Source organism: Quercus suber, unplaced genomic scaffold, assembly GCF_002906115.3.
Source record: "Quercus suber isolate HL8 unplaced genomic scaffold, Cork oak 2.0 scaffold_62, whole genome shotgun sequence".
In the NCBI taxonomy this organism is placed as follows: Eukaryota; Viridiplantae; Streptophyta; class Magnoliopsida; order Fagales; family Fagaceae; genus Quercus; species Quercus suber.
Genome location: NW_027069527.1, coordinates 1,880,467 through 1,906,794, shown reverse-complemented (window position 1 = coordinate 1,906,794; position 26,328 = coordinate 1,880,467). Strand labels below are relative to the sequence as shown.

The 26,328-nt window shown below is 33.6% G+C and overlaps 2 protein-coding genes across 2 annotated transcripts; both read left to right on the top strand.

Moving 5' to 3' along the window:
- The first annotated feature begins 4,079 nt into the window (after positions 1-4,079).
- LOC112011887 (ferric reduction oxidase 4) lies at positions 4,080-18,593 on the top strand. Its single transcript, XM_024044224.2, has 8 exons — positions 4,080-4,339; positions 4,413-4,515; positions 4,613-4,798; positions 5,675-5,909; positions 15,887-16,214; positions 16,299-16,536; positions 17,115-17,824; positions 18,112-18,593. The coding sequence occupies exons 1-8, from the start codon at positions 4,189-4,191 to the stop codon at positions 18,249-18,251; spliced, it is 2,091 nt and encodes a 696-aa protein (XP_023899992.1). The 5' UTR covers positions 4,080-4,188; the 3' UTR covers positions 18,252-18,593.
- A 2,021-nt stretch (positions 18,594-20,614) lies between these two features.
- Positions 20,615-25,837, top strand: LOC112011877 (ferric reduction oxidase 4). Its single transcript, XM_024044211.2, has 8 exons — positions 20,615-20,863; positions 20,943-21,045; positions 21,170-21,355; positions 21,561-21,795; positions 22,459-22,786; positions 22,876-23,116; positions 24,303-25,012; positions 25,390-25,837. Exons 1-8 carry the CDS (start codon positions 20,695-20,697, stop codon positions 25,527-25,529), a joined length of 2,112 nt encoding a protein of 703 aa, XP_023899979.1. The 5' UTR covers positions 20,615-20,694; the 3' UTR covers positions 25,530-25,837.
- Positions 25,838-26,328: the final 491 nt, after the last annotated feature.

Here is a 26,328-nt window from a genome sequence, read left to right as displayed (position 1 = left end):
TTTGTTGCTCATATTTGCGGTTTATGTGAATCTCTTGTGAGATCCTTGAGGAGCTTTCCTTCACATAAACTTAGGGTTTTTAAGGTAGAGATTATTTCAACATCTTGATGATCAACAAGGTTGCTACCATTGGAAATTAAAATAAAAGCAAGCGGGGAGCTTGTAGCTGATTGAAGAATTCAAGAAAGAAGTAGTCCGTGGATTCGGAGCCTGCGCGTGGTCGTGTCAGGAAGTTTTACTGGTGGGTAGCATTAGGAAGTCGAGAGCTGCTTTATATTCTTGATATGATTGTTTGGATTGTTTTAACCTAGAATTGCTTAATTTGTCTAAGTAACAACTTGGCTAATTAATCTAGGCTACGCAATCTGTGTGTTTAAGGGGTCTAAAACCGTTCATCTTTATTATGTGCATGGAGTACCTTGGTCAGTTAATCCAAGAAAAATGTGAAGAGGGTCTATGGAAACCAGTGAAAGCCTCTAGAAGTGGCCCTTCCTTTTCACATCTCTTTTTTGCCGACGATTTGGTTCTTTTTGCAAAGGCTAATATTGAGAATCGTATGGTCATTAAAGAAGTTCTTGACAAATTTTGTACAGATTCAGGACAAACTATAAGCGGTGCAAAGTCAAGAGTCTTCTTCTCCCCAAATATTGGTCAGGATGAAGAGGAAGCCTTTGTTTCCATACTCAAGTTCCAATCAACGAGTTGTTTGGGGAAGTACCTTGGATTCCCCATTAGACATCGTGGAGGATCGAATCAGGACTTTAACTTTGTGTTGGATAAAGTTAAAACGAAACTTTCCGGGTGGAAGGCAAACCTTCTGTCTATGGCAGGAAGATCAATCCTTATACAAGCTGCCTCTTCGACCATTCTGTCTTATGTTATGCAGAGCTACATGCTGCCTGGCAAGGTGCTAGAGGGCATTGATAGAGTAAATAGGAATTTCCTATGGGGCTCCTCAGACAACAACAAAAAAATGCATTGGGTGGGCTAGAAAAAGGTAACTAGACCAAAGGAAGATGGGGGGTTGGGCCTCCAAATAGCCAGGGGAAGGAATACGACATTGCTCTTAAAATTAAATTGGCAGTTCCACACCGAGGAAAATGCCCCGTGGGCAAGGGTGCATAGAATGAAGTATTGTAACCATCAACGGGTGAAATCGAGGAATGTAAACAAGTTGTCAAGCTCTAAAGTGTGGAAGAGTTTGAAGAAAGGAGAGGAAATATTCAAGAAAGGCATTAGATGGCTACCTGGAGCTGATAGAAATTTGGACTTTTGGCATGATAATTGGTCAGGCATTGGTCCCTTAAGGCATACCATACAGGGACCTCTGACTCAAGAATCTGCCAGGATTAAAGTTAAGGAGGTTGGTCATCCTGGTGGGTGGAACTGGGAAAAAATGCAGATGGAGATGCCAATTAACATCAAAAGGGTCATTCAAGCCACCCCCATACCTTTAGTAGCTAGAACAGAAGAAAGTTAGCCTGGAAGCTTTCGTCTAAAGGATATTTTGACTTAAAATTAGCAGATTTACTAACCTTGCAGCCTGACCTGGAAGTTCCTTTTAAGGGGAAGTGGATTTGGAAACTTAAAACCTTGCCAAGAATTCAATTTTTTGTTTGGTAATGCATGCATCATAGTATTGGTGTCAGGGAGTGTCTCTCGGCAAAAGGCATTGCAATAGAAAATTCTTGCCCCATCTGTCTTAATGGTCTTGAAAATATAATACATGCCTTGCGTGACTGCCCCTTGGCTAAAGCCATTTGGCATCAACTTGGAGTGCTTCCCTCGGACCTTGCCTTTTTTACTGAAAATCTGAAGGAGTGACTATTCTCTAATTGTAATGCTAAGCCGAGTCACAGGTCAGGTCAGTTGTCATGGTTTCAAGTGTTTTTGTTTGCAATATGGATGATCTGGAAAAACAGAATTCAACATATCTTCAAAGGTGGAGTGTAGAATCCGAATGTTGCTAAGGAGATCTTGGCCCGAGCCATGGAATATAATCATTGTGCAAGCAGCCACACAGCAGCAAAAAAAAAAAAAAAAATGGTGCTTAAAAGCATCAAATGGGAAAAGCCCAACACTGGTTGGACGAAGCTCAACATGGATGGCTCATCAGTTGATACTCTCGGGTTGGCTAGAGGTGGAGGTGTGGTTAGAGATGATCAGGGTAATTGGGTGACTGGATATGCCAGGAAAATTGGTTCAGTGAATAGTTTCCTTGCTGAACTTTGGGCCCTCAAAGATGGGCTTTTCCTATGTTTGCAAGCACAGGTTCAAGCACTAATTGTAGAAATGGGTGCCAAAGCCTTAGTAGATGCTTTCTCAAATCAAACCAACTCTAATGTTATTATTTCTTCACTTATGGATGATTGCAGACAATTGGCTAGCCAAATCCCCCAAGTGAGATTTAGGCATGTATACAAAGAAGCAAATAAATGTGCGGATCACCTGGCTAAACTAGGATCTTCCATGGATGTTGATTTTGCTATCTTTTCTAGTCCTCCTATGGACATTATTTCCTTTGTTGAGGCTGATTGTTGTGGGCTGTATGTTAATAGGCTGTGTCTTGAACCTGTGTTTTCTATTTAGTTTAATGTTATACCCTTTTCTACCCAAAAAAAAAAAAAAAGTTATGATGCTGCTATATTTTGATCTCTTTTTATTTTTTTATTTTAGATATTTCTTATTAGATAACTTTGGCTGGATTAATGGGCATGCCTGCATATGCACAAATCATAAAAATTTCAGTGAAGATTATTATATTTTTCTACATCTTCATGCACCACTTATATATTAAATCTAGCATGTTAGCAGCCAAAAAATTAAAAAAAAAAAAAAATTCTAGCATGTGAACTTTTATTTTGTACTTCCTGTGCAATGCTCCAGTTGGTAGTCAACTGTACTGGCATTACCCAATAAAAGGAAGGGGAAAAAGTCAGTTTACTTAGTATTGGTGGTGTTAAAAATATATAAAAATATTTTTCACACTACAAATACCAAAATGCATTATATATTTGAGCTGCTAAATTTTAAAAAGTTTAACAACTTAGAGCATTAGTATTGGTGGTGCTAAAAAACTATATTGCTATTTTTAGCACCACCAAATAAAAATTTATGGGTACATTGGTGAAGCCAAAGCCAAATAATTTGGCTCCACAACTACGTAGGTTAAAAAAAAAAGTATTATTAAATTGTGTGTGCAAACTGCTTTATATTAAATAGATTATTTTATTCATGTGCTGATGCTGCTTTATAATGAATATATTATTTTATTGTAGTAGATATATTATTTTATTGTGTTGTTTATATTATTTTATTATGATGAAAACTAAAATAAAACCACTGATATTAGATGTTTTGTAAAGCGAGAAGATAAAGTAGTTTTTTGTGAAGCCATAATGCTAAATTTATGGCTCCATCAATGTGAATGTTCTTACTAAAGTAATTTGCTACTAGTAGCAATCCATTGTAGCAAGTTGCTACTTGCTTTTATTAGTTTTTTATTCTCTCTCTCATCTCAGCCTCTCACTCTCTCTTTTGTAGGTGGATGTTTTGTATTATTTAAATAGTTGTTTATATTAAAATAATTGGGTGATGTGCTAAAGTAAGAGATGAGATAGAGGGCGTATTGTTAAATGGAATATTAAAATAGATAAAGTAGGTTTTTAAGATGGTAAAAACTAACTTTTTTAGTACCATCAATGTGAATGCTTACTAGCCTCGTATATTTGATAACTCTACAGAAATACCAAATTTAAACACCATCGCTTCACGAAAACATATGCTCCATATCCTTGTATTGTATGATTTATTAATAGCAAACATCAAAGACCTAAATTATACTATTTTCATGTTTTTAAGCTATTTTGATATATCTTAAACAATAATGTTACTTTCGCTTATTTTCACACACACTTTGTCACAACTATTTTATCTAGCAAATTGTAATTGATTGTATATCATTATCATACAAACCTATAATTTTTTCTACGTCATCCACAATGCACATACGTACTATATATGACGTATAGAGGGAATTTAATTCGCCACTATAAATCTTTTATCAGAAGGCTTCTTAGTGCATAGCAGAAGTTAAGTAATTTGTCTTTATTATTATAGCTTTTCCATATAGGAAAAGGGTCTCTTCCCATAATCAGTTCTCCTATTACAGGGGAAAGAGCTAAGAAGATGAGTATGGAAACTGCCTTAAGGATGATTTTCATTGTCTTGTTTCTTGGGTGGCTCATGGTTTGGGTTTTGTTACCAACAAAGACATACAAACAAGCATGGACTCCTAAGCTAAAAATCAAGCTCAATTCATCATATTTTGGAGAACAAGGTTGCCTTTATTTCTCTAATTTGCTTCTTCTTCTTCTTCTTCAAACTTGGCTGAACTTTACATCATTGTACAGGAACAAATCTTCTTCTTTTTACCTTTCCCATGATGTTCATAGCAGCTTTGAGCTGTGTTTATCTCCATATTCAGAAGAAACCAAAGAATTTTAACTCGAAAAGGTTACATTTTTTTTATAAAAAAAAAATTCAATTTCATAAGCAAAATATGAATGTTTTCTGTTCATATAACTCATATGGAGTAACATAAATACTGTAGTGTTGTTAAAAGCAATCTTTTGGCCTTCTGGAGACGTCCACTGCTTGTGATGGCTCCTCTGGGAATTGTTACTGCAATGGAGCTTGCCTTTGCAGCCATGTTCGTTGTACTCTTAATTTGGTCCCTATCCAATTACTTATATGTCAGCTTCGGTCACCTCCATATGCATAAAGCAGGCGAGAAAGTGTATGTAGATATCTTCTTCATTTAATTTTCTATATTTACTAAGATGAAGCTTAATTTGGAAGTATATTGGAAGATAGCTTATTACAGGGCGGCGCCACCTTAAGGCCAGGGTGGTCCTAGGACCACCCTAACCAGAATTTTTTTTTTATATATAATAATTTAAAATTTTTTATTTATCTACCCTTCAAAAAAATTTTGAGAATACCCTCAGTTTTTTTTATGTCAATAAAATTAAATTTTACTCTATAATGTGTTCTACATTCAGTGAATGAATGATTGTTTGGTTGTGTACATTGAAAGAGACGTAACTTGTAGCATTGATAATGAAACTATCATGCAACGATTTCAAAATATGAAAACTGGTAGAAGGCAATTGTAAATTTTATATATTTGCATTTTTTTTTATTGTTGTTGTTGTTAATATATGAATTTCTCTTTTTATTAGATGATATAATTTATGTTTTTTAAGGAATACCCTGAGAAAAATTCATGGAACCGCCACTAATTTATTAGCTTTGTTTCTAGGATGATAGCCTAATTTTATTAAAAGAAACACCTTATTTTGATGATTCCTTATATCAATCTATTTTTCTTTAGACAAATGATGTCTTCATTTTTCTCTACTATTTTTAGGATAACTTTTGAAGATGAGAAATCTAGAAATATGAAAAACCTTTACCACGTAAACCTCACAAATTGATATATCACTAGTTATAACAATTAAGTAATTCGATATTAGTTTATTATTTTATTGAAGTGGTATCAATCATATTCATTTTTATGTTAGGTTGTAAATTAATATTTTACTATACCATTTCTATAGTACTTTTAATATTTTCTTTTTAAGGTAATAATTCTATTGGGATTTCCTCACAGGTGGCAAGCAAAGTTTCGAAGTGTATCATTGAGACTGGGGTATGTTGGAAACATATGCTGGGCATTTCTCTTCTTTCCAGTGAGTCGAGGGTCTTCAATTTTGCCTCTTATTGGAATCACGTCAGAGTCTAGCATCAAGTATCATATCTGGCTAGGTCATCTTTCAATGATTCTTTTTGCTGCTCATGCTATAGGTTTCATTATCTACTGGGCCATGACTAACCAAATGGCTGAGGTAATTAATTTAGTCACTATTGAAGCAATTTAATCTTTATTAATGTATGTGACCTGTCTTTGATTGTTTTTTTGTGTGATAATAAGTTAACACACGTGAAATCTCTTTATCAACTGTGCCTTTGAATTCATTGTCTCTTTGTTTTTGGAAGTGAATTATTGTTGTCCTTGTTTGGTAGATGAGAGGGATGTGTGATGGTACTTAGATTCCTTCGTGCTTTCCTTTAATTTGTCCATATCTTATTCTTTTACAAGGAAGAAAGATATATTAGTGGTTGATTTTGTGTATCCTGTTCAGATAAGAGTATGACAGGGAAGAAAAAAAAACAATACCATCTATATACGTAAATAACCGGAGTAGGAGCATATTATATTTATATCTATCACATATTAAAGCTTATCCTACAATATTAAAATTTAACTTTTTAATGGAATATTCTATATTAGAGAATCTTTAAAAAATTCTTTTATTTTAAAATGATTTGATTTTATAAGAACCTCATGCACGAAGCATGGCAGTGCATGCAGATGCAATTTTAACGTGAGGACAAGGGTGAAGCCATCCCCCTAGCCTGTTTGTTGATAAATATTGTCCCACATCTTAAAATTGGATTTTTTTTTCTTTCTTTTTTTTTTTCTTTTTTTCATCTACTTGTTTTAATTATGTGTATTCTTCTTTCTTTCTTCTTCTTCTTTTTTTTTTTTTTTTTTTTCCTTTTTATACCATGCTATTACTAATAGACTATTATTTCTTTTTATATTTCAAAAAACTTCTTTATTAAGGAAAAAAGTCTTTTCAACTTTATAACTTTTTTAAACTCAAAGATAATAAATTTTGATATAAATAAAAAAAGAAATAATTTTAATTGATAAAGAACATAGTAACATTATTCTTACCTTTAATTTAACAGAAATGATAAAAGAATCTCAAAGTCTTAATATAATAATTTATTCTTCTCAATAAAATTTGTGTATAAGTAATAAAATATAAGGAAAATTATGTAAAAAAAAAATCCAATTTATTTTTTTTATTTGCAAGTTAAACTTTGAAATTTCAAATGTATGTCTGTTCACACTATTTTAAAAATTTTACAATTCAATTATTTATGAGTTTATATTAACCAAAGTATCAATTCACGTTTGAGGTGATCTAACTACTAAAAATATTTTCATGTGAATCGTGCGTAGGTGCAATTTTGTCTAAAATAAAATCATAAAATGACTTATTTATCTTTAATCAAATCCCTAATAGATAAACACAATAATAATAATAATAAAAATGTTATTATTCAATGGACTCATGCTAAAATATCACTTTGTGCTCACTTTTTATTATTTAGATGGATCTGAAGTAATTGTGTGTCTCAATTATAACTTTGCTCCCATATAACAAATCCTAGCTCCACCACTAGTTAAGAAAAATTACAAATTTTATCATACAAGTCTTACAAATTAATGGGTTAATTTTAAAAATATAATAAAAAAGTAATTAAGAAATTTATTTTATTATGTTGTTGATATGGTATTTATTACATTACCATAAACCTTTTGTAGTAAAATTGGTAGTAATTTTGAAATTTTCCTAATCCCTCGCCCCCCCCCCCCCAAAAAAAAAAACACCCATCCTCCGACCAAATACAATTATGCTTTTAGAAATGATAAAATACAAAAACCACCTTTAAGGTTTGGACTAATACCAAGTATTACCAAGACTTTAAAAAAATATACAGTTTGATTCCTAAGCACAAACAACATTGAGCATCATTTGAAAATTCCCTGCTCCTTCAAGTCTTTGGTCTTTTGCCAATAGCTTGTCTTGATTGCACGTGTCATAATAAATACATTGTGACAATTATATGTGAAAGTTCAAAATACGTGTAAAACACCTTTAAACGTTTAGACCCCCAATTACAAAATTATCAATTCAAGTTTCATATCAAACAGTTAATGTGCAGAACATGATAACAAGCTTACAACAGAATTGATAAATAATCTAAGCCAAATATAAACACATTCACAGCAGTAAATATAAGGCAAAGATAAATGAAGGAAAGATGCAAACACACGGACAACACACGATGTGTTATCGAAGAGGAAACCGAAGTTCTCGACGTAAAACCTCTCCGCCGCCCTCCAAGCGGTAAATAATCCACTAAAGAATGTAGTTAGGATACATGAACAGCAGAAGACCCTTCAAGCCTAATATACCTAAGTACATAAGCCCTCCAAGCTTCTTGCTCCAATGAGGTTACGCCGAACCTATTTCTTCTTTAGTTTCCCGGATTCCGCTACTATACTATAGCATCAACCAATGTATATTGGTTCCTTCCAAATTGCCTTAGCACCAAATGAACCTTCTCACAAACGTGGGTGTGGTGAGATAAGGATTTGGTCAATGGCCTTTCAAGGATGTAACAATGGAGAGGAAGAGAGTAGAGAAATTTGTAGAGTCTCTAAGGTAAAGATTGGGGATGAGGCAATCTTGTTTTTCTCTAGAGTTTCTCTCATAAAAATTCTCTCTAGAAGCTCTCTTAAAATCGTGGGTATAAGGGTCTATATATAGTGGGGTGAGAAAGGAATACAAAGAGACAGTTTTTGCCACACAAGGTAAATTGACAGCTTGGTCTCGCGGCTTGTCCAAGTCACGAGTTCAAGTCGCGACGTAACGGCCTAGCCAGCCTGAAACTTTTGTCCTGTAGTGCGATAGTTGGCGCGACCCTTCAACTTTCCTGTGTGCATCTCACGTGCCTGCATTTGGCGGCTTGTAGCCGCGAGCCACCCACAAGTCCTAACTGCGAAGCTCTGCTTCTTTGCACATACTTGAGCTTTTCTTCACATTTTCTCATACACTATCCTTATAATAATCTCACCTAAATACAAGGTTACTAAGTGCTAAATTACAAGCAAATTGGCATGGAATAAAGCCAACAAGATGGTTGATAAATTTCACCTTACAATCTCCCCATTTGGCTATTCCGTGACAAAACTCTAAAACAAACTCTAAACTTAACGCGTGAGATGGGAACAGTTGAAAAACTCACTCACACCTAACTCTAGAATCTGTGAAACTTTTGAACCATAAGAACAAGTATCTCCTGAAACATAACAACACAATAAATTCATTGTATACAGAAACTTGTAATGTATATGGAACAAGCACAATGCGATCATGCACAATGGAGTAAAGTAATAAACCATGGCAAGACCAAAACATGCAATCACTATAACCAAGTGATTACAATGCTCATTCACACTTTGAATGAATATCCGTACATTCAAGTTGACTAACTCAAGGCAAATCACTTGAATGACCAACACTCAACCAATGCACAAAATAGAAAGTATGTGCATTTAGGAAAAATCCTACACGGGCACAAGAGTGACAGTACTTAAAAAGGAATGCATAGCATTAGGTTAGAAGTACTGATTTAACAAAGCATAAAGCATGGCACAAACCACAAAGGCCTACAGGAGTGCATAAACAAACCTTTAAAGCTTACATAAGCAACATGGGTACAAAAACAAAAACATAAACCTTAAAAACCTACAAAGGTAGCAGGTACAAACAGTAAATAGTACTTTCCTTATCATATCACTCCCCCTATCATGAATCATAGGAGTTATGATGAACTTGGAACATATATACTTGCAACTTGAAACACTTGCACAAAACACATTAGACCCTCAAGGTAAAGCAAGTAATAAACGGACAAGTATAATGTAACAAATAAATTGCGATCAATTAAATATGATGTGAAACATGTGAGCAACTTGATCAAACACCAAACACTAAGACAAAGTATTTTTTATTAGCTCAATGTCTTCTCCCCCTTGGTACATGCATCTCCCCTATGTAATATCTCTCCCCCTACAAGTGTGCACGAGAAATAGAATTTCTCTCCCTAAGAACGTGTACAAGGGTCATATAGAAATGACAAAAACTCTCCGGTATACTCCCTAGAGAATATTCTCCCCTTTTTTGTCAGGAATAGACAAAAGGTCAAAAAGAAACAAGGGCAAGAGATGAAGGCATGAACAATGACAATGATGCATGGGGGGTGCAATGATGCATGAGAAAATGAAGCTCAAACCTAAGATGAAACAAAATGCTACAAAGCATAAGGTAAACATGACGTGCTAGGATGAAGAAACAAGGTATAAACCAATGCATGACAAGGGTAACAAGATTGAGTGCAAGAGGTGGCTAAGTGCAATGCATAACCAATGCATGAAAAATGCACATGTGGGGCAAGGTGTGTTAAATACACAACCAATGAACCAAACATGTTCCTAATGAGGAAACATGAGAAACCCCAAAGTTTGACACTCATTGGAGTCCAAACAAGAGAGAAAATGCGTAAGAGGCATTTTATCAAACACCTAGCATGCACACAATGAAGAACAAAGTGAAACAATGCATGAACATCATGAAACCCACCCTTAATACATGTTCTTTTTGCCACAAGGGGCCAACATCCAAAGCAAATCAACAAAAAAAACCAATTCCATATAGAAATTTTGAGAAAAAAATTAAATTTTCCCAACCCCTATGATGAAAATCTCAACCAAGAGCACAAAACTCTCCAAAACATAATCTAAGGATCAAAAATAATGAAAAGAGTTTAGAATTACCTTAGAGATGATAATGGAACGAAAAACCATCAAATTGATTGGGTTTTGATGTAAAAATATTGTAAGAGGGGTTTAAAAGAGGATGGGAGAGGTTCAAAACAAGTTTCCCACAAAAAAACTCTTTAAAAAGCTGATTCTGGGCATTTGGCGACTGGGCGAGTCGCGAATGAGTCACCAGCAAGCCGCGAAACCATTCTGCTTAAACTCGCGATTGGGCTCGTGACTGGGCAAGTTGCCAAAACGAGTCACCAAATTTCGCAACTGGGACTCGCGACTGGGCAAGTCACCAAAACAAGTCGCCAAAAAATCTAACACTAGTTTTTCAACCCAGAACATGTTTAAACTTTGAAAAACAAAGTATGCGCTAAACATGAACACAAAGAGTGATAAAAATCACTTCCAAGAACATATAAAATGATCAAAAATCTTTTTCAATTGATCCATATAAAGTTGAGCACACACACATTACATTTAAACAAGTATAATCGAACAAATGAATAAGGCATTCATTGAACATTAGGCATGTGTGTTGTGTGTGTGTATCGAGTGTGGAATAGTCCATAGTATAGAGTGAAACTTCAATGATCAATTCAATCAAGTCATACACAACTAGTACTAAGTCAAGTGGTCTATCTTAATTATAGAAATGAACATATATGACCTCCCACAAGAAAATGATTACATATCGTTGAAACTTTTCATTTAGCTTCTTTACAATTCATAACATTTGATCTTTTTGAATCAATACATCTCCTTTTAGAGATTGATGCCTGAAATTTTTGATATTTCAATTTGATGAACAAGCCTTTGGCTTTTGGGGATATTATACATTTTATTTTGGTCGCTTTCCCTTTTTCCTAGTCAAATATTAGTATGTGTGACAGGTTTTTGCAGCTCAATATCTCTTTTCATTTGGAGATTTACATTTGGTGAGCTCTTTAAGAAAAAACAACAAAATAAAGAGTGGGAAGATATATAATCACAAGTCTATGGATGTCTCAAAACCAACAAGACTATTGACTAATCATTCATAATAAGCTTGAAGATCGATTTACAACAATCACACAAAGATATCAAGATTTTTCCCACAAAAATATAAGTGCATAAAGAACAAGCTAAGCTCGTAAATGCATAAGGCCATTTGTACGAAGGTACAAGGCAAAACTCACATGTGATATGTGCTCAAACATATACGACCAATTCTTTTTCAATTTTTGACTTTTTATGTGGTTTTGGATTTTTACTCACACAAAACAAAGACATAAAAGTAAGATTAAAACAAAAACAATGCATATGAATAAATGCAAGATACACAAAATGCATGAAGATATAACATGTAATACATGAAGGGTCCCATAAAGATCGAAAGAATTAGATTAATGACCAAAAGAGCAAAAGCTCAACCATAGGAACCCTTCCTCATCCAAACAGAATGATTGTTTGGAATGAGTGTCTCATGAGAAGTGAGACGGGGATTGGAAGAATGAGAACCGAAGATGCACATAGTCAAGGAGTTAAGAGCATTAAACACTTTCTTTAACAACATGCTATTTTCACTCATATCCAGTTTACTCTTTTTAGCACAACTTCCAAGAGACTCAAGTTTCTCTTTTCTTTTGATTCTTTTAAAAGCATGAAACTTAGAGCATTGAGATCTTAGATGACCGAAGACACCACAATGGTGACAAACAATGTGTTTAGGTCCACTAGGCTTTTTGGGAAAGGATCTAGCAACATGGTTTTGTTCTCTCTTCAACTTATAACATTGAAGTCTTATATGACCAATCACACCACAATGGTGGCAAGTTGGAACAAACTTAGATCTATCCAAAGCTTTAGGTTGAGACCTAAACAAAGACTTTGACTTAACAACCTTTCTCTCCACCTTTTGATTTCTTTTATGTAGAGGAATGTACACCGATTTGTCCTTTGAGGTAGAACACACAATAGGCACAAAATCGAGTATCACAACATGATTGCAACAAATAATTTCATCCCTTTTAACAATAGGTTCAACAATCAAACACTTGGCATGCATTTTAAGAGATTCATTTTCACATTTTAGCTCATCAACAAGTTTGTTAGATAAAACAAGTCTAGCATCCAAGTCCATATTCAAACATTCAAACTCTTTCAGCTTTTCAACAGAATTTTCAGCAAGTTTCTTATATTTTTCAACCAATTTGTTGGATTCATTAAGTTTAGCAATCAAATCATCATTTTCACAAAATAACTTGTTCAAATCCTTATTAAACTTCTTAGCCTTTTTCTTTAAAAGTTTGATGTTAGGAATATCAATAACATCCAAAGATTCATGTAATATAGCATCACAATCATGAGGATTCACACTCATAAAGGCATTTTCACAAACACGTGGCATGTTACAATCAACACCAACCAAATCATATAAAGATGCATACAATGCAACATCCATGGTAAATAACACAAGGGGTCAAGGATCACACTTAGGTATTTAAACCACAACAAGTGTACCCGTTCTGATACTAGTTGAAAGTTCAAAAAATGTGTAAAACACCTTTGAACATTTGAACCCCTAATTATAAAATTACCAATTCAAGCTTTATATCAAACAGTTAATATGCGGAACATGATAACAAGCATACAACAGAATTGATAAACAATCTAAGTCAAATATAAACACATCCACAGCAGTAAATATAAGGCAAAGATAAAGGAAGGAAAGATGCAAACACACGGACAACACACAATGAGTTATCGAAGAGAAAACTGAAGTCCTCAGCATAAAACCTCTCCGCCGCCCTCCAAGCGGTAAATAATCCACTAAATAATGTAGTTGGGATACATGAACAGCAGAAGACCCTCCAAGCCTAATCTACCCAAGTACCTAAGCGTTCCAAGCTTCTTGTTCCAACGAGGTTACGCCGAACTTATTTCTTCTTTAACTTCTCGGATTCCGCTACTATACCATGGCATCAACCAATGTATATTGGTTCCTTCCAAACTGCTTCCCTTAGCACCAAATGAACCTTCTCACAAACGTGGGTGTGGTGAGATAAGGATTTGATCAATGGCTTCTTAAGGATGTAACAATGGAGAGGAAGAGAGTAGAGGAATTTGTAGAGTCTCTAAAGTAAAGATTGGGGATGAGGCAATCTTGTTTTTCTCTAGGGTTTCTCTCATAAAAATTCTCTCTGGAAGCTCTCTTAAAATTGTGGGTATAAGGGTCTATATATAGTGGGGTGAGAAAGGAATATGAAGAGACAGTTTTTGCCAAACAGGGTAAATTGGCGGCTTGGTCTCGCGGCTTGTCCAAGTCGCGAGTTCAAGTCGCAACGTAACGGCTTGGCCAGCCTAGGACTTTTGTTCTGTAGTGCGACAGCTGGCGTGACCCTTCAACTTCCCTGTGTGCATCTCACGTGCCTGCATTTGGCAGCTTGTAACCGCGAGCCACCCGCGAGTCCTAGCGCGAAGCTCTGCTTCTTTGCACAAACTTGAGTTTTTCTTCACATCTTCTCACACACTACCCTTACAATAATCCCACCTAAATATAGGGTTACTAAGTGCTAAATTACAAGCAAATTGGCACAGAATAAAGCCAACAAGATGGTTGATAAATTTCAACCTTACAATATGGGTAAAAGAGTGCCTAAATAGTTAATGGTAGATAAATTGGAGCTAGAGATATGGAGAAAGAAGCATGAGCAGCAGTAGAATTTTCAAATGATGTTAAGTGATGTTTGTGCTTGGGATATTTTGAAAAGTTTTGGTAGTATCTGACATTAAGCCAAACTTTAGGATTAGTTTATATATTTTTTCCTTTTAGAAATAACTAGTATGTTGTGTGTCCTTACATGTGTGCGCGTCTGTGCTTACCAGAGGCGAAGTCGGGGGGTCGAGAGAGGGCAACTGCCCCCTTGACTCCACCTAAATGATCTTATAGTTGCTAATATTCAGGAACAACAAATGTTTTGCCCCCCGTCATGGTACAAAACCAAAAAATCTTTCTCTATTCATATATAAATCTTTTCTCACACCAAAAAATATGCAAAACAAAATTCCCTAACACGGAAAAATACAACACTGGAGTCAAAATTCTTGTGTTTGATCTTTTCCACCACCTGTTTAGAAATGAAAAAAGTCACAGCACTTTTAGTGTTTATACTTTTTTATTCTTTCACGCCATTTTTTTTAGTCAAAACATTTCAATTGGTGGGTCTTTTTTTTTACACAAATTATTATTATTTATAAAAATTAAAAATTAAAAACCTTCCTAATGCTCTTGTATGGTACTAAAACCCTAAAGCCTCCAATGTCTTTTTTCTCTTCTCTATCTCTTTAAATTTTAGTTTCAAAATCTAGATTTTTGTTATAAACCAAAATTTTAAACCAATCATATTCATTAACACATCAATTTTTGTAACTTTGATGTAGTATAACCTGTAGTGCTTTTAGCATTTTTTTTTTTTCTAATTTTAAATACTTTGAAACTAAATTTGTCAAAACAATCTATTTACTGCAATGTGTATACAATACAACTTTGCACGTATATTGCTATATTCTTAATGCTTTTAAATTGATTTATTTCTCTCAATTTATTTAATGAATCAAATTAGATGTCTAAGCTTAATATATTTGGACCAATCTCTTACTTTGATTGTTAAAAACTATGTATTGGTTATTTTTGTTTTTGTATTTTAATGATATGAAATATATACTTGTAGTTAATTTAAACTATAGAAAATCCTAAGCGTAACAATAGATCAATTTTTTTTTTTTTTTTATACAAGATAGAAGTTATACTCTAACCTAATCTAAGTGTATATGTGTGTGAAACTTCCTCCTAGAGACTTGAACTCCAGCCCTTACCCCCCACATCCCACAAGCACTTATATTTGTGAAGTAATCATCGCACTAAGGATGTGCAGTGGTACAATAAATCAAATTTTAATTGAAACTAGGTATATAAATTTTGTATGACAATTACATTTGTCTATTTATTTTGTTATTAGTATGTTTGATATTTTTTAGGAAACTATGTATATAAATTTTGTATGACAGTTACATGTGTCTATTTATTTTGTTATTAGTATGTTTGATATTTTTTAGGTTTTTTTTTTTAATATTGCATTTTAGTCTTGCCCCCTAAAATGAAATTCTGGCTTAGCCATTGGTGCTTGCACGCCCAAAAGGGCACGACTTCTCCATTTGAAATATATTTGTTTCATGATTTTAATTAAATGATCAAAATCTAAAAAATATATCGGTTGTCACATTTTAAATGATGTGATCTCTGAGCATGCATGCTTGTGTGACTTTTGCTACTCATTTAAAATTTTAAAATATGAGGTTTCTACAATGTTACAGATGCTTCAATGGAGAAAAAATGGGGTGCCAAATGTAGCTGGGGAGATTGCAATTGTATTTGCAATGGCAATGTGGGTGACAAGCTTTCCTCGTGTAAGGCGAAAGATGTTTGAGGTTTTCTTCTATACCCACCATCTCTATACACTCTATATCTTCTTCTATGTACTGCATGTAGGGTCTTCCTACTTTTGCATGATCCTTCCTGGTATATTCCTCTTCCTTGTCGATCGGTTCTTGAGATTCCTACAGTCCAGACAAAGAGCTAGGTTAGACTCCGCTCGCCTTTTACCTAGTGGCATTGTTGAGCTGAACTTCTCCAAGAGCCAAGGTAAAACAACATTGATGATTTATTTGAATAGCAAACTTTCAAACTACCATTTTTCTAAAACTAACATGGAATTTTGCCTCCCAGGATTGACTTATAATCCCACAAGCACATTGTTTATAAATGTGCCTAGCATTTCCAAGCTTCAATGGCACCCTTTCACAGTTACTTCTAATTGTAACATGGAGCCAGATAGGCTTAGCATTGTCATCAAACGCGAAGGAAGGTGGTCTCAAAAGCTTTACCAAGAACTTTCTTCTTCTGTGGGTCACCTCAATGTTTCTCTTGAAGGACCTTATGGTCCTACTTCGTCTCCTTTCCTGAGGTAAGTTTTACCTATATGAAAGAGTTCCTAAAAAAAAAAAACTAATTGAAAGAGTTACTATAGTAGTACTCAAATACTGAGGGTTTTAACTATCATACAAAGATAAAGCTACAACCAATTTTTACTATAAAAATCTTACAAAAATGATGTGTTAATGAATTTGATTGATGATTCTTTTCAATAATATAATAAACAAATGTGGTTTTTTAGGTAATATAACTAATGACAACAGTATGTGTTAGGATTTTCTCTATTTGAAATGAATTCATTTTATACTTCACATTAAATATTATAAAGCATATTTAATACCAACTTATTCAAAATTTTAAATAATGTGATATTATGTTCACTATCAGATCCAAAAAATAAAATCTTAATTACAAAATGAATTTTTTCAATTTTAAATGAAATTGAAAGAAACTTATTGTTCTTGTTTAAATGATTTCTTTTGTTATTGATGATACATTAGTTTTTGAGAATTATTTAGAAAAAAATTGTAATATTTTTATCATTACTCGATATGTCAATGATTTTGAAATTCTTTTTCATTTGATATGAATGGCTTTGTATGGCCCCAGGCACGAGTCCTTGGTGATGGTGAGTGGAGGAAGTGGCATTACTCCTTTTATCTCCATAATTCGTGAGATCATTTTCCGAAGCCAAAGTGCAAATTTACATATTCCTCGAGTGCTCCTAATTTGTGCATTCAAGAACTCGGGGGATCTCACCATGCTAGATCTCTTGCTTCCCATCTCTGGCACACACACAGAGATTTCCAAAATGCAGTTCCAAATAGAAGCATATGTCACCAGAGAGAATGAGCAGACTTTTACAGAGTCCCAAAAGCTCCTCCAAACCATTTGGTTCAAGTCAGACCCATCAGACTCACCTGTTTCTGCAACTGTAGGCCCAAACAACTGGTTATGGCTTGGTGCAATAATTTCATCATCATTTGTCATGTTTCTTCTCTTTTTAGGCATTGTCACTCGTTACTACATTTTTCCAATTGAACACAAAACCAATGAGACTTACCATTTCACCTTGAGAGCTCTTTGGGACATGTTTTTGGTTTGTATCTGCATTTTTATAGCTTCTAGTGCAATCTTTCTTTGGTGCAAGAAACAAAATGCCATGGAAGTGAAGCCAAACCTAAACTTGGAAGTGCCAACACCAACAACTTCACCAGGTTCTCACTTTCATGTTGCGGATAGGGAGCTTGAAAGCCTTCCCCATCAGTCCCTAGTTCAAGCGACCAAGGTGCATTTTGGTTCAAGGCCTGATCTCAAGGGTAAGTTACAAAGTTACCAGTTACCACCACCACCACACCCAAATATGAGAGTAAATGCACCAACTTATGATTAAGAATTACATTAAAGATATTGCAAAATTTACTAAATAAACTTTACAAAAGTGAGTGTCACCAATCCCAACAAATTAATCTAGACTTTTTTATTTATTGAAGTGACACTAATTACAATCATTGTCAGGTTAATTTGTAAGCTTTTTTTTATAGTAAAATTGATAGTAATTTTAACATTCTCCTATGATTAATATGTTTAATTGATGGCATTGCAGAAATTCTAAGTGAGTGCAAAGGATCGGATATTGGAGTCTTAGTTTGTGGTCCAAGGAAGATGCGACATGAAGTTGCCAAAATTTGTTCATCTGGGTTGGCAGATAAGCTGCATTTAGAGTCCATCAGCTTTAACTGGTGATGCATTTGGAAATTGATTGTGTGACGCAATTTGTTTCTGCATGATAGCATTGCAGATAGTCTCTTTTAGTGCATGCTGAGGATGCGATGTTGGAGTCTTTAAGTATGTGGCTCAAGAAATATATGACATTTGCAAATATTTGTTCACCCTGTTTGGCGGAGGAGATGTGCACGTTTGTTTCATTAGCCAGTGATGAATGTTATTGTTTGAGGTTAAAACTGCGTATGCGTTTTCAGTTTGTTTATACCATACCATCATGGGAACTCCTTTTGTAAATCTTCATTGTAAAGTATTTATACTATTGTCTATATTTATACTACTCTTATTTAAGGTGCTTCCAAACTGGCTTCCGAACCTTCTAAGCCGTGAACTTTAAGTCTTGAATATCCTAAAATATCTTCTCCCTACTCATTTACAATTTTCAATTAAGGGAGACAAATTTGTAAAATAAAAGCTCACAATTTAAAACCTCCCACTAAACCACATTCTCAATAGTTTACAATCCCCTTATCTCTTATCATTTTTGAATTTTAAACAAACCCACTCTATTTTCCTCTTTCATCTCTTATTCTTTTTAAAAAAAATTTAAAGGATGCACTCTATTTTCCTCCCCATCTTTTATCTCCTTTTAAAAATAAAAAAAAGAATTTAGACAGACGCACTCTAATTTCTCTTCTTGCTTCTTCTACGTTCTCTTTTATTTTGAACTGAAAAATCTCTATGGGTATTCAGCAAATTCAAATTCATCACAGATTTCTAGTGCATGATAGTGAATCCAAAGGTAAAAATAAAGGTAATTGCTAGATGATGGCATCCAAATTTATCTAAAATTTAGAAGAAATTTATGACACTAAAAGAGATGAATAAATGGAAATTTATGAAACTAATAACCCCCCCCCCCCCCCAAAAAAAGCCTCACTGCACATGCAAAACACGTGTGATGAGGCTAGTATCAATTATGTGACAACTATATATTAGCACAGAAGCAAGACTTAGGTTCTCTTTTTAAGATTATGCCATATAAATTTTTACTTATGAGATAGAAACATATTTTTTAATTAAATAACCACATGGCTGAATCTTAAAAGATGAACTTAAGGAACAACACCTAAAGTACTATACCTAAGTTTTGTCCATTACAACAATAATTTTCCCCCAGACGTAGGAAACATTCAAATTTCAAAATTTCAAAGTGATAGGTTTACTCTTTTGTTTTGTTTTTTGATACATAGATAGTTAAGAGCGAGAGATTTGAATACTAGATATCTCTATTAAAAACATTAGGAAGTGTAAAATTGTGAGATTTCAAAAACTTACGTGGCACAATATTATGAGATTAGCCAAAAGTCAAATAATTTCATAAAGAGTATAGATTATTCTATAACTCCGGCGTGTCATTCTTCTTCAGTAAGGAGAATTCTGCACATTAAAAAATAATTGGAAAATCTTAAAGAGGCAATCTTATTTTGATTGTTTGACTTTTCACAATTATCCAAATTAATTAGATTTGAATTTTTACACGGTCTGCTTCGATAAAAAACCTTAAGTGAACATAGTTTTTCGCATTTCTGGTATTTGATGGTATTAGAAAAAATGAGTCAATAAAAATTATTTATGGTTAACAGAGAACACTATTAAAAGGATGGTTTCTTTTTTAGAGGTTATTTTCCGCTAAAATATTTCGGAAAACAACTTTATCTCACATTAAGCTACATAATCGAAGTCAAGAAATAGTTTTCCAACTCATTTTTGAAGTTTCTACTAAAAATAGGAAAATATGCCTGATTGGTAGGAGGATTTTTGTTTTTGTTTTCAAAATAGTATAACAACAATTTTCAAAAAATTGAACTTGAAACTAGTTTTCAGATAATAATTTCTATATTATACGTGTTTGGCCCCCATTTTAAGAACAATTTTCAAAATACTAAAAACAAAAAATAATTTTTTGGGAGACCATTTCTATTTTTGAATTAAAAAATATATATTTACAAAAAGTAATGTGTAGAATTTGTAGATTACTTTTTTTGTGGATAATAATAATGGAATAGAGCTCATCATGTCCTTTTTTCTTTTCTTTTTTTAAATGATAAGTTTCAAATTTGAGGTGTAAAAATTCTTTTTGTGACAAAAATAAACTCTTTAATTTAAGAAATAAAAGAATTTGGACAAATATGTGAAATCCACTCTTTTCAATTTATTTACAATTATGTTATTAAAAACATTTTTTGTATCCTGAAAATTAAACATCCATTTAGCCTATTTCAAAATCCTGTTTTAAACCAGGAAAATAAAATACAGATTTTTGAAAACTGTATATAGAAATATACAATTAAGTAGTTTTTTGAGTATGGAGACTACCTTAAGAAGTTGAGTAGTTTGTCTCCATTATAGCTTTTCACATCTAGGGAAAGGGTCTCTTCCCATAATTATTTCTCCTATTACAATGGAAAGAACTAAGAAGATAAGTATGGAGACTGCCTTAAGGGTGATTTTCTTTGTGGTGTTTCTTGGGTGGCTCATAATTTGGGTTTTATTACCAACAAAGATATACGAAAACTCATGGAATGATAAGCTAAGAACCAAGCTCAATTCAACATATTTTGGAGATCAAGGTTGCCTTTATTTCTCTGGTTTGTTTCCATATTTATTTATTTCTGTTAGAACTTTGCTGAACTTTGCATCATTGTACAGGGCCAAATCTACTGCTTTTTACTTTTCCCATAATGGTCATAGCAGCTTTGAGCTGTGTTTATCTCCATATTCAGCAGAAATCAAAGAATTTTAACTCCAAAAGGTTACATTTTATATATATATATATATATATATATTTATATTTCCAATTTCTTAAGCAAAATATGAATGTTTTTCTATTCATATAACTCAAATGGAGTAACGCAAGTACTGGCATATTATTGTAGTGTTGTAAATAGCCGTCGTTTGGCCTTTTGGAGACGTCCACTACTTGTGATGGCTCCCCTGGGAATTGTTACAGCAACGGAGCTTGCCTTTGCAGCCATGTTCATTGCCCTCTTAATCTGGTCCCTATACAATTACTTACATGTCAGCTTCATTCACCTCGATATGCAGAAAGCAGACGAGAAAGTGTATGTCAGCTTCACTCTTCTTAATGTACATTCTTTGTACACATCGCCATTTTACATTTTAAATGCAGATATCACCTGTAAAATTATGAACATTGCGTATATGTAGTGTACATCAATAAATGTGAGAGACCAATTACCATTTCTTATATTAATCTGCCTTAAGCCAACATTTTAAGATAATAAGTCTATTGTGATTGCCTGGCAGGTGGCAAGCAAAAATTCGAAGTGTGGCAATGAGGCTCGCGTATGTAGGAAACATATGCTGGGCATTTCTCTTCTTTCCTGTGAGTCGAGGGTCTTCAATTTTGCCTCTTATTGGGCTCACATCGGAGTCTAGCATCGCGTACCATACCTGGCTTGGTCATCTTTCAATGATTGTATTTGCTGCTCATACTATAGGTTGCATTTTGTATCGGGCCGTGACTAACCAAATGTCTCAGGTAATTAAGTCACTATTAAAGCATTTAATCTTTATTGTGCCTTGTCTTTGATTGTTTTTTTATTTATTTATAAGATAATACACATGATATCTCCTTATCTATTGTGCACTTAGAATTCATTGCCTCTTTGTGTTTGGAAGAGAGTTATGTTGTCCTCCTTGTCTGACATAAAGAACATAATAACTTGTAGAAAATTTTTAAAAAAAAAAAAAATCTAAAAGTATTAATATAATAATTTGTTCTTCTCCATGAAATTAATTTGTGATATATAGGTAATAAAATCCAAATTTTATTTATTTATTTATTTATTTATTTTTTTGTTTTCAAGTTAAACTTTAAAATTCAAGTGTATGTATATGTTCACAGTTTAATTTTAAAAATTTTACAATTCAATCTTTTATGAGTTTATAGTAACCAAAATATCAAAATTCACTTGAGTCGTACTTGAGGCGAATTTAACTACTAAAATCTTTTCATGTGGATCGTACGTAAATGCAATTTTGAAATGTATTTATTTTATTATTTAAATTAAATATTCAAAATCTAAAAGTGTATTTGGTGTCCCGTTTTAAATGAAGTAACACCTTGAACATGCATATATGTGTGAGTCAATGTGACTACTCTTGCTACGAATTTAAGTATGGGGTTTCGACAATAATACAGGTTTTTGAATGGAGGAGAGATGGGGTGCCAAATCTAGCTGGGGATATTGCACTTGTATTTGCAATGGCAATGTGGGCGACAAGCTCTACTCGCATAAGGCGAAAGATGTTTGAGGTTTTCTTCTATACCCACCATCTCTATGCACTATATATCCTCTTCTATATACTGCATGTTGGCGCTGCCTACTCCTGCATGATTTTGCCTGGGATATACCTCTTCCTTGTCGATCGGTACTTGAGATTCCTACAGTCCAGACAAAGGGCTAGATTAGTCTCGGCACGCATTCTACCTTGTGACTCTGTTGAACTGAACTTCTCTAAGAGCCCAGGTATAAATCAACAATCAATGATTTACTTGAATAGCGGGCTTTGTTCAGAAACAACTTTTCCACATTTAACTTGCAATTTTGCCTCTCAGGTTTGATTTATAATCCCACAAGCATATTGTTTGTAAACGTGCCTAGCATTTCCAAGCTTCAGTGGCACCCTATTACAATTGCTTCTAATTGTAATATTGAGCAAGATATTCTTAGCATTATCATCAAACGCGAAGGAAGTTGGTCTCATATGCTTTACCAAGAACTTTCTTCTTTTTCCGTGGATCATCTCAATGTTTCTGTTGAAGGACCTTATGGTCCTACTTCGTCTCATTTTTTGAGGTCAGTTTAACTATGAAAGACTTCCCTAGCTAGCTGCTATTTTTTTTTTTTTTGGCAAAAGACTTCAGGCTATCTACTATAGTGCTACAAAAAATTTTATTGGTAAAAAATGTTAAACCTATTATAAATTTTACTAATTTATATGACAGTGAATATGATTAGTAAATTTTTAAAACATAATAAACTAATATTAAAATTATTTTATTTTTTATAATTAATAATACACAGTGGCGGAGCCAGGAATTTGATTTAGGAGGGGCAAGATTAAGATATAATATTGAAGACAAAATTAATATAAAAATTATATATTAATATTAGAAAAAATTAATTTATTAAACAATATTTGATCAACATAGAAAATATAATGTAAAAGTTATAATTTTTTTTCTTTTCATACTTGATTTTAATTTAATTTTTTTGAGCCTAGAGTAGGAGTTAGTATAATCATTGTAATGTTTAAACTACTTCATAATTTAAACAGGCTAAAAATGTATATTGGAAACAAGTATTAATGTATGAAGTTAAAAGATTAATTTAAATATAAGATATTCGAACAAATTAGATGAATGTAAACAGATTAAACGTTAGTAATCATCATTGAGCAGAGATAAGCAGATAAGTTGTTCAATTGATTTACTTGTCTTCGCTATTAATTGTTCAAAACCATAATGTTATTACATGATAAGACTATCACATAACAATTAGGACCATGTTGGGAACTAGTGCTACCTTGTTTATTTCTTCTCATGGCTATTTTAACAACTTATAGGAAAACTAAAGTGAACAGTGACATAGACTATATTGAATAAAACACATTGAGTTAAATTATTTTTAAACCAGAAATACTAGTAGTTAAGAAGCTAATTGAAATCAATTTATTTCCATTAAAATCTGTCTTTTGAAACTTAATTATTTATTTCCTCAATATCACGTTCACGTCCTTATAACCCCATAAGAACAAAGCTTTGTATGTGGAATATAACTTTAAAAAATAAAATTACAACAACAAATGTGAGGTAGGGGAGACCTAGGGTGGGCTCAGGGGGGGCACTTGCCCCCCCTCGCCCCCCCTTGGCTCCGCCTCTGATGATACATTAGTTTGTAAAGGTTACGTTGTAAAATTCATTATGTTTATGATTTCGAATTGCTTTCTCATTTAATCTCTAATTCATCTTTGTTGTGCTAGGCATGAGTCGTTGGTGTTGGTGAGTGGAGGTAGTGGCATTACTCCTTTTATCTCCATAATTCGTGAGATCATTTTCCAAAGCCAAAGTGAAGAATTAGATGTTCCGCCAGTTCTCCTAATTTGTGCATTCAAGAAATTTGCAGATCTCACCATGCTAGATCTCTTACTTCCCAACTCTGTCTCACACACACAGATTTCCAAAATAAAATTGAAAATAGAAGCCTACGTGACCAGAGAGAATGAGCAATCTTTTGCAGAGTCCCAAAAGCACATCCAAACCATTTGGTTCAAGTCACACCCATCTGACTCACCTATTTCTGCAGCTTTAGGCACAAACAGCTGGTTATGGCTTGGTGCAATTATCTCTTCATCATTTGTCATGTTCCTTCTCATTTTAGGCATGGTCAATCGTTACTACATTCTCCCTATTGAACAAAAAAACAACGAGACTTACCATTTCACCTTGACAGCTTTTTGGAACATATTTTTGGTTTGTACCTGCATTTTTATAGCTTCTAGTGCAATCTTTCTTTGGTGCAAGAAACAAAATGCCAAGGAATTGGAGGGAGTCCTATACCTGCAAGTTCCAACATCACCAACTTCATCAGGGTCTCAATTTTATGTTGCGGATAGGGAGCTTGAAAGCCTTCCCCGTCAGTCCCTTGCTCAAGCCACCAAGGTGCATTTTGGTGGAAGGCCTGATCTTAAGAGTAAGTTACCACCACGACACTCAAAATATGAAAGTAAATGCACAACCTTTTGATTAAGAGTGACGCTAGACATAATACACATCTTACTACATATGATTTATAAATTTATGTCACCAAACAGTGTTTATTACACACTACGTTACTTACACACTTACACACACAAAATCAACTAAAATTATGACTTAAAGTCACGATTTTAATTTTTTTTTAAAATATATATATATATATGTATATGTATAACAGCTTTATACCTTTATCTATTTATGTTATATATTGAAGTGACTCAAATTATGCATGCATATTTATTATCATATCTATAGTAAGTTGATAGTAACGATAGCATTTTCCTATGATTAATATGTTTTGTGCCATTGTAGAAATTCTGCCTGAGTGCGAAGGATCAGATATCGGAGTCTTAGTTTGTGGCCCAAGGATTATGCGACATGAGGTTGCCAAAATTTGTTCAGGGTTGGCAAATAATAATTTGCACTTCGAGTCCATCAGCTTTAATTGGTGATGCATTCGGAAGGTCATTATGTCTGATAGCATTGCAGAAAGTTCACTTTTAGTATAGGGGATGCGATTTTGGAGTCTTTAAGGCCATAGCTAAAGATTTTAAAAAAAAAAAAAAAAATTACCAGATAGAAATTTTACTATAGTCTAATTTAAGTATATATATGTGTAAAACTCTTTCTTAGATATTTGAACCCCGGCCTTTATCCCTCCACACCCCACAAACACTTATACTTGTAAAGTGACCATTGCACCAATAGTATGCGATGGTGTAGCTAAAGAAATTAATGTGTGACATTTGTAAATATTTATTCACCCTATTTGGTGGATAATGAGATAAAACTTAATAGTGATAAATTTTGGGGCACCAACTTCTTCACAGATTTTTTTTTCACACCTTTGCTTATATTTATGTGCTGTGGTGGGCTTGGAGTGAAACAAAAACAAACAATCAAAAACACAACAGAGAGAGCATATTTATTATATTTTATTTATTTATTAGGGTTTTTTCACATGAATAATACATTTTTGTATTAAAAAAATTCAAAGCTGAAACTCCGGTCATGAATAGAAAGATCTTTAGTAGTTACATGGAACTTATACATAAATTTATACTATTTGTGGACTTTTTCAAAAGCGAAGACCAGCTCGCAACTATAATAACCCTCTTTATGGTACTTTCTAGCAGCTTGTATGACTAGATGCAACAACTTCAACCGAATCACTGAATCTTTAGAAATCTTCAATTTGATTTCTAAACGACGCTTTGAGAGATCTTGGTTAACCCAAACCCTAGGTGTACA